The sequence below is a fragment of the Falco rusticolus genome, chromosome 2 (genome assembly GCF_015220075.1).
Source record: "Falco rusticolus isolate bFalRus1 chromosome 2, bFalRus1.pri, whole genome shotgun sequence".
NCBI lineage: Eukaryota > Metazoa > Chordata > Aves > Falconiformes > Falconidae > Falco > Falco rusticolus.
The window spans coordinates 34,132,324-34,141,211 of record NC_051188.1 but is presented as its reverse complement, the minus strand read 5'-3'; the positions used below and the strand labels follow the sequence as shown (position 1 = coordinate 34,141,211).

The 8,888-nt window shown below is 52.3% G+C and overlaps 1 protein-coding gene across 2 annotated transcripts; it reads left to right on the top strand.

The window, feature by feature from the left end:
• The first annotated feature begins 1,171 nt into the window (after positions 1-1,171).
• Positions 1,172-5,533, top strand: PCDH8 (protocadherin 8). 2 transcript variants are annotated; one of them, XM_037378510.1, is made up of 3 exons: positions 1,172-3,675; positions 3,821-4,028; positions 4,507-5,533. In XM_037378510.1, exons 1-3 carry the CDS (start codon positions 1,264-1,266, stop codon positions 4,878-4,880), a joined length of 2,994 nt encoding a protein of 997 aa, XP_037234407.1. In that variant the 5' UTR covers positions 1,172-1,263; the 3' UTR covers positions 4,881-5,533. The 2 variants fall into 2 exon arrangements, with proteins under 2 accessions (XP_037234407.1, XP_037234406.1); XM_037378509.1 differs by having other exon boundaries at positions 3,818-4,028.
• The last annotated feature ends 3,355 nt before the right edge of the window (positions 5,534-8,888 follow it).

The window sequence follows — 8,888 nt, the reverse complement described above, 5'->3', positions numbered from 1 at the left end:
TCGTGCCAGGTTTCAGCCTCATGCTGTTATTTTGTTCTGGAACGAGACTGGTGTTGCTTCCCAGAGAGGCCCTATTAGGACAAAAAGAAAATCCTGTGAATAGGCGTAACAGGGCACCAGGAGGGATAGGTCTTAAATGTATTTTAATATGAGCAGGGCATTGTGTGTAATTCAGCGCTCATCATCGTTTAGTCAAAGAGTTATGGCAGTGATTGGGAATGAATAGAGGGACATAATGGATACATGTGGCGTTTGCTCATTATATTCAACTTAGTCCAACTCCTCTGTGGAAACTGTTCAACTTTCTCTCCCTTTAGCCTGTCATAGTGAAATAATACAGACATAGGTTCCTCGAATGGGATAGCCTGCCACGCTATTATATTTCTACAGCTAACGAGGGCTTCATAAGCCTTTGATACAGCCTGATCTTTGAAACCTTTCCAAATCTCCTCAAGCTTATGCTAAATCCTATTTGGAACTTTTTCTTTCTTTCTTTTTTTTTTTTTTTTCCTCGCCTGCTACTGCCCCAGGCTTAAGAAACCCGGGCGGTGACATGCATACTAAAGCATGCGGGGACATCTCCTGAAAGGCGACTTACGGCGCTGATCACAGGCTCTCACGCGAGTAACACAGCACTCCGGGCGCGCAGCTGAATGCCGCCGCCCCCCGCAACCCGCGCCCGCCGCCGCCCCGCGCCCGCGCACCCACCCGCGCCCGCCGCCACACGGCACGACATGCCGCGACACGACATGCCACAGCATGCCGCGACACGACACCTGCCCGACCTGTGGCACAATTAAACAAACCCCGGCGCGCGTGTTACTCCGCGCTGCCCGCGCCAGCTCCGCTACCGCGCCTCCAGAGAGATAGCAAAGACGGGAAGGGGAGGAACGAAAGAGGAAAAAAGGAAAGAAAGAAAGAAGGGAAGGGGGGAAGAGGAATAAAGCCGGGAAAAAAGGAAAAACCCCAAACCCCGGAGAGTTAAAGAACACAAAGGCGAGCGCCCCGCGCCCTCGCTCCCGCCGGCTGCCGGGGCCGCCCCGGCTCGGGGACCGCCGGGGGCCGCCCGCCGCCCGCGCCCCGCCGCCTCCCATTGGCTCCGCCGCCCGGGCATTTGCATACCGCCGTCTATTAAAGGCCGTGCGGCGGCGCGGAGGGGCGCAGACGGCGGTGGAGGGTGTGTGGCGCTGCATCCCGGGTACCGCGCATCACCCCCTTCCCCGGAGCGCACCGCACCGCCGGGCTGAGCCCCGCGCAAGTGCCATGAGCCCCCTGCGGCTGCTGGCCCTCGCCTGCCTGCTGGCCCTGTCCCGCTGCAAGACGGTGAGGTACCGCACCGACGAGGAGGGTGCGCCGGGCACGGTGATCGGTACGCTGGCCGACGAGATGCCGGTGAAGGCGCCGGGGGAGATGAGCTTCCGCCTGATGCGGCAGTTCAGCAACAGCTCGCTGGTGCGGGTGCGGGAGGAGGACGGGCAGCTGAGCATCGGTGAAGCCGGGCTGGACCGCGAGCGGCTTTGCGGGCAGGCCCCCCAGTGCGTCCTGGCCTTCGATGTGGTGAGCTGCTGGAGGGAGCGCTACCGCCTGGTGCACGTGGAGCTGGAGGTGCGTGACATCAATGACAACGCGCCACACTTCCCCCGTGCCCAGATGGCACTGGAAGTGTCAGAGAGTGCTGCACCTGGCACTCGTCTCCCGCTGGAGGTGGCCGTCGATGAGGACGTGGGCTCCAACTCCATCCAGAGCTTCCAGGTCTCCCTCAACAGTCACTTTGGTGTGGAAGCACAGACGCGGGCAGATGGTGCACGCTGCGCTGACCTGGTGCTGCTCCAGGAGCTGGACCGTGAGCGCCAGCCCTCCTACACACTGGAGCTGGTGGCCAAAGATGGTGGCAGCCCAGCACGTTCAGGCACAGCCACGGTGCATGTCCGTGTCCTCGATGCCAATGACAACAGCCCTGCCTTTGCCCAGGGCTCAGTCACGGTGGAGCTGCCTGAGGATGCACCGCCCGGCTCCCTGCTGCTCGATCTGGATGCTGCCGACCCTGATGAGGGTCCCAATGGTGAGGTGGTCTACGCCTTCAGCAGCCAGGTGCCCCCCGAGGCACGGCGACTCTTCCGCCTTGACCCGCGCTCGGGCCGTCTCACACTGGAGGCTGCTGTGGACTATGAGCGCACCCGCACCTATGAGCTGGACGTGCGTGCCCAGGACCGTGGTGCCAGTCCCCGTGCCGCCACCTGCACCGTCGTCGTGCGCCTCGCTGATGTCAATGACAATGCGCCACGCATCAGCATCAGTGCCCTCCGTGGCGCTGCCAGTGCCGCTGGCGTGGCTTATGTCAGTGAGGCAGCTGCCAGCGAGAGCTTTGTGGCCCTCGTCAGTGCCTCAGACCGTGACTCAGGTGCCAACGGGCAGGTGCGCTGCAGCCTCCGTGGCCACGACCACTTTGCTCTGCAGCGTGCCTATGAGGACAGCTACATGATTGTCACCACAGCAGCACTGGACCGCGAGCGCATCCCCGAGTACAACCTCACTGTTGTGGCTGAGGACCTAGGCTCGCCACCCTTCAAAACCATCCGCCAGTACACAGTGCGGGTGAGCGATGAGAATGACAATGCACCGCTATTTGCCAAGCCCCTCTATGAGGTGGCCGTGCCAGAGAACAACCCCCCAGGTGCCTACATCACTACCGTGGTGGCCCGCGATCCTGATCTTGGCCACAATGGCAAGGTTACCTACCGGCTCCTGGACACCCAGGTCATGGGGGCCCCCATCTCCACCTATGTCTCAGTGGACCCTGCCACCGGGGCCATCTATGCCCTGAGGATGTTCAACTATGAGATCCTCAAGCAGCTGGACCTGAGGATCCAGGCCACTGATGGTGGTTCCCCACAGCTTTCCAGCAGCACCCTGGTCAAAGTGAGGATGGTGGACCAGAACGACAACCCTCCTGTCATCATCCACCCAGTGCTCACCAATGGGACAGTGGAAATTGGCGTGTCCAGCAAGACCTCCCGTGATTCCCTGGTGGCGCAGATCAAAGCTCGAGACGCAGATGATGGGGCCAATGCCGAGCTCACCTTTGCCTTCCTGGAGGAGCCTCAGCAGGACCTTTTCAGCATCAACCCAAGCACTGGGGACATTGTGCTGAGGGGTGACCTCTCTGAAGAGCTGGGACAGCTGTTCAAGGTCATCCTAACTGTGACAGACAACGGCAGACCCCCCCTAGCCACGACTGCCACAGTCAACTTCCTGGTGACTGCCACTGCTCCTTCCAGTATCCAGGATGTAGCCAAGCCCAGTTCCTGGGAAGGAAAGGCTTTGCAGTGGGACATCCCTCTGATCGTGATCATTGTCCTGGCAGGCAGCTGCACTCTGCTCCTGGTGGCTATAATCACCATCGCCACCACCTGTAACAAGCGCAAGAAGGGGAATGAGATCAAAAACAATGCTTCCTTGAAGGACCAGGTAGACATCTCCCACCTGGAGAAGGGCCGGCAGGAGGAGGGCAGCCAGAGGGGGAATGTGTTTGAGGTACGAACCTTTCCCAGCAAAACCTCTTTCACCAGCCCTGACCCTTCTCCCGCTGCCGAAGAGATCTCCACTGCTGAGAGCGGCAGCGACAGCACTTGCCTCTATGAGGGTCAGAAGAGGCTGAGAGGACCGAGTGGGGAGGTAAGGTCCCACCGTGGGGAAGGGGGGGCAGAGGATGGGGAGGGGGGCATCCCGGAGGATGTGAATCACAGAGGTGCAGTTCTGATAATTTTTACCCTCCACCACTTCCCTTTCTCATGTCTCCTTTGATCCCCCACCCCAGCAGGGTTCTGCTGCTGCTCCAAGCTACGGCAAGGAGCCCGCTCCCCCCATGGCTATTTGGAAGGGGCACTCGTTCAACACCATCTCTGGCCGGGAGGCAGAGAAGTTCAGTGGCAAAGACAGCGGCAAAGGTGACAGCGATTTTAATGACAGTGACTCTGATATCAGCGGAGATGCCCTGAAGAAGGATCTCATCACACACATGCAAAATGGTAAGGGCTCAGCCCCTGCTCCTGGCTGGCCCGCCAGACAGAGGGGACGGGTGGACAGGGAGGTGGACAGAGGGACCCATCCCTGGGGCGCAGTGGTTAGGCAGGGCAGCTGGAGGAGGAAACCTGATGCTGGATGGCTCAAATTGCCCACCTCTGCATCTCTTCACAGCAGGCTGCTAGGTTTTCCCGATTCCTCTCCACACTGAGTGCCCAGCACAAATTAGCAGATGCTGGAAATGCTGGTTGATCCAGGGTTTTCCTCCCCAAAAAACCTCCCTTAAAGTTAGGATTATGAGGAGTGTCCCTAGCAAAATGACGTAACCTTCCTAAGCTTGTTTTCTTGTTGTGCTGTAGAGCATTGCCTCCCAGCTCCATCAGTGCATTGAATCATCCCGTGACTAATAATGCTGAGGATTGAGTGGTGTGGACTTACTCCTGCAGTAACGACAAGTTTCTCCTCCTGTGTCTCTCTCTTTAGGTCTATGGGCATGCACGGCAGAATGCAAGATCCTGGGTCACTCGGACCGCTGCTGGAGCCCCTCCTGTGGCCGAGCCAACCCTCACCCCTCTCACCATCCTTCGGCACCCCTCTCCACTTTCTGTAAGAGCACGTCCTTGCCCAGGGATCCCCTTCGCAGGGACAACTTTTATCAAGCCCAGCTGCCCAAAACAGTGGGTCTTCAGAGTGTCTATGAGAAAGTGCTGCACAGGGACTTTGACCGGACGATCACGCTCCTCTCCCCACCACGCCCCGCACGGCTCCCTGACCTTCAGGAGATCGGGGTGCCCCTCTATCCAGCCCCATCGACTAGGTACCTGGGCCCCCAGACTGACACAGCTGAGAAAGTGTAGCCCAACACGCAGCCTACCCGAGTACCCCTGTCCCTGTGCGCACACAACTAGGTGACTCCCGAGAGCCTTTAAGTTATTGACCAGATCCAGTGTCGTGTGTGTAAATATGCAAGATGTGCCTTAAAAATGAAGTTGTTGGGAAAGATTTCCAATCACGTCAGTACTGTTTGATATTTGCAAACAAAAAGCCGTTGTTTGTAGTTAATGTAATTTTTATGAAATGTGCAGTATTTAAATTTTTTTTTTCATGTTTTCTACATTTTTTTCTTTTTTGGTTCACCCATGGCCTGCCATTTTTGTAGTGTTTTTAACCTGTACATTGTGTAATGTAATGTTTGTACATAATGAAAATTGGTTATATTTTTATATAATAAAAGCTTAAAAAATGGGAATTCTTGCCAAAGGAGCTGTCTGAAAGACACAATAATAATTAATAATAATATCCTGAATATGTAGAACCTTGTAAGGAAAATTCTTCTTTCACAGTGTAGTAATAACCTAAGCAACCCAGTGTACTGAGAAGTTTGCCTTGCCAAATGTGACTTGTATTTCTTGAGTCTGTGGTCAACTTAAATGTTATTTAATTGCCTTTGGTTCCTGTAATCTGTGTCACTGGTAAACACTAATAAAGGTTTTGTGATGTGTCGGAGGGATCTGTTTGTGGATTTCACGCTTCAGAGCACAGAAGTCTTTATAGGTCAACAAAAGTATTTTGCGCAGAGAACTGCGGGGGGGGGGGGGGGATGCGGCTGGGCATGAACAATGCTACTTTTAGTCTTGCTCACCCTTCATCTACAGCAATACCTCGCTGCAGGTTTAGCTCTAGAGCTTTTTGATGATGGGTGGGAGAGAGGGCTGGGTGGCAGAGCTCACCTTTGCTTTTTTACTACCCAGTCTGAGCTCTTCCAGCTTGATCCTTCTTCACTGGTGGGAAGGGGTGTAACTTCAGTGATCCATCAGTGAAGTGCTCATGCTGTTCAAACGTCTTTGCAGCAGCAGCCACTCGAGTACTTTGCTTTCTGATCTGGCTGAGATGTCAATATGAGTCAAGATGCATAGGTATGTGCTTATATGTTTGTCCTTTGTTAAGGCAGCCTTACTAAAGGACAATAACTTGCATTTGCGTACATATATTTAGACATCAAGAGAAAGGATATAGGTACATACAACAGAAAGAATAGATGTTGATTATGTTGAGCTTGTCAACGTACGTGATATGTATTTTGTCTTCTCCCAGAAATGACAGCCCTGAAAAAAAAATCATATAGAGCTTTGAAGTTCCCTCCCCTCAAGGTTTGAAGCTAAAAGCAGATCTCAAATCCTTCTGCTGAAATCAGGTATAGAATAGCATTTAATGAAACTGAAGCATGAGCATTTCTTCCTGTGTTCAAAAAATTGCTTATACCAGAGATAACACTTCTATTGGCGCTTTAATATTAGATTGAATTTTTCCAAAAAGAAGAACTGCTCCTCAACTGGAGTAAATAATTTCACATTTTGAACAAATCAATAATCCAAAAAATTTATTTAGCAAAGCTTTTAGGTTTTATCATTAATTCTTCAATTGTATGTCTAATTACTATGGTACGTATATATAGAAGATTACTCACAAAGAAAATATAAAGCCTTCTCAAACATAAACAAGGTGCTATTAGACTTTGTGTCTCCAAATGTAAGTAGAAAACACTATCCTACCTGCATGTCCCTTAACGAACAGAAATTCCCTTTCTCCCTCAACTTCCAGCTTTCTCCAGCCCATGTAGCAAAGGTGGCAGAGCCTGACCAAGTTTTTAGACACACAGTCTGAGTTTTAATAGGGGCTTCATAAAAGCCACTGTGAAGATTTGTGGTGGGCAGAGAGCTTCAGAGGCTGTACTTGAAGGGAATTGAAATCAGGCTGATGCAAGACTCAACTGGGAAGCAACGCCTGTGATACAGCTTTTATGGTCAGGAAAATAGGTGAGCATTTCTGGTGATTCATCTAAACTTGGTAGTAAAAATCATGATGCATCTAATGAACTAAGAGGGTCGTCTTGGTTAAATTTAGAGCTGAAGCTGGGACTGAAGGGTGGGTGCAGAGAAGGAAGGCTAGGAGCTTCCCTGCTGGCTAATCATCAGTGATGCAGAGCAGCAAGCCTGCATGTGAAGTAATTAGTCATAACTCTGAACACAGGGAGGGAAAGGCTCTCTGTAAAAAAAGCAGGGCAGTCTGATAAGCTGGTTCTTCCTCATCTAGTTCAAAAGCCTGGGTTACATAGTGCAACACCTCCACCGCAGGTCCCTAGGCTCTCCTGGGGGAGGCTGGCAGGAGATAAGCGCAGCCGAAGGCAAGTCCATCGCGTTGGGTTGAGGTGCTGAATTCTCACTGTTACCTGCAACAGAGCCTGTGCACTTCTATGGGTGGGTTGATGCTCCTTGCTGCCTAACCAGGAGTTTGGGCCACCCCAGTGTGAGGCGATCTTGAAATGGGGGGTGTGTGTGTGTGTGTGTGTGTAAATAAAGTCTCCTGGTTTTGTTCCCAAAAGCAGCTTTCAGCAGCAAGCAGCTAGCCTTGTTTGGATCAGGGATCTCTCTGTTCTGGGGTCCTACATGCTGCCATTAAAATGTGGGACTCATCCAGCATTTAAATCCGAGCCCATCACTTTGCAGGGACACTCTGGTTAGTGGAAATATACAGACCTCTTCTGTGAGCTTCTCGTCTTGGCTTGGAGCTAGGCAATGGGGACAGCTCAGGTGCATCACTGAAGCTCCTGATCTCTCCTTTGCCTGTAAGGGCAAGGGGCAGAATTCTGCCCAGGCTACTTTAACTTTTAGATGCCTAAAATTAGGTGAGGAAAATCCCCAAGCTCCATCAGATAAGAGCACACATCATCATCAAAGTGCAGATAAGTGGAGAGGGGAGCCCAAGGCTTAGCTCCTGGGCAGGCCCCCTTGAATTAAACATTTGCTCCATCGATGCTATTTCACTCTGTATGTCCTAGTTATTTTCTTTTAGTTTTTGATTAACATAACTGAGATTATTGCTAACATACTTCAGAAATTAATGCAGACTTATAAATTAAATTCCATGTATTCCTCAAGCATGGTGCAGCATAGACCCTGTGTCACGTGCAGTGGATGAGACTGGGCAACCACACAACCTCTCTGTCGCAGAGAGCTGCACTCTCCTGCCTGCCTTTCCCTGGCTCAGGGGGAGAGGTGACGAGCGGGGCACAGGGACACGGGACTGGAGACAGCACTCTTTCACTGAGCTGGTGTTAAATCCATGGCCCAAACTGGCTACAGCAGCTGGAGATCACAAAAGCCCTAGCACCAAGCTTGAGTCAGCTCCTGCAGAAGTCTCTGGTAGTCACCTATGATGGAGCAAAGCACCCACAGCTCCCTTCACAGTCCGTGGGGTGAAACAGGCCCTTTTAGGACAAAAATAATCTCCTCCTGAACCAGCCAGCTAAACTAGGTCTGGTGCATTGCACTGAGAAGCTGCCCACCCCTCCCTACATGCAGCCTGCAGTGGCAGTAGATGTTTGCACTGTGGACATCCAACATCTAGTGAAACAAATCTCACCCTATGTGCTTCTAAAAACTCCCAGGTTTCTGACTCCAGTATACTGGCAGCATGGCAAAAGTTGAAGGCATTGACGGAGCTGTAACCAAAGTAGGTTAGGTGAAGATGAAGATACCTAGTGGTATCAGTAGCATTGAGCCAGTCTGCTGGAGACCAGCAGACTCACAGCCAGGAGCCAGTGTCCAATCTCTTTGGCATCAAGGCAGAGGACTAAAACAGCACAAACACAGAGGTGAGTAATTCCCAACGACTCTTTTCCAGGTGTACCTGCACAGCCTTTGAGACATAGCTGCAATACCCAGGACACAGAGGAGTGATGATGCTACAGCAGCATAGCCACAAAATGCCTTGTCTCCTGAGTGCCCCAGAGATGTTCTGGGACTGTGGGCTTGCAACTTCCACCCTAGAGACCTTGGGCAGACATCCAAATCAGTTTTAACTGT

Coding starts and splice junctions, on each gene's coding strand:
- PCDH8 (XM_037378509.1), top strand. CDS start 1,264: ATGAGCCCCCTGCGGCTGCTGGCCCTCGCCTGCCTGCTGGCCCTGTCC. Junction 3,676..3,817: donor TGAGAGGACCGAGTGGGGAG/GTAAGGTCCCAC, acceptor CCCCCACCCCAG/CAGGGTTCTGCTGCTGCTCC. Junction 4,029..4,506: donor CATCACACACATGCAAAATG/GTAAGGGCTCAG, acceptor CTCTCTCTTTAG/GTCTATGGGCATGCACGGCA.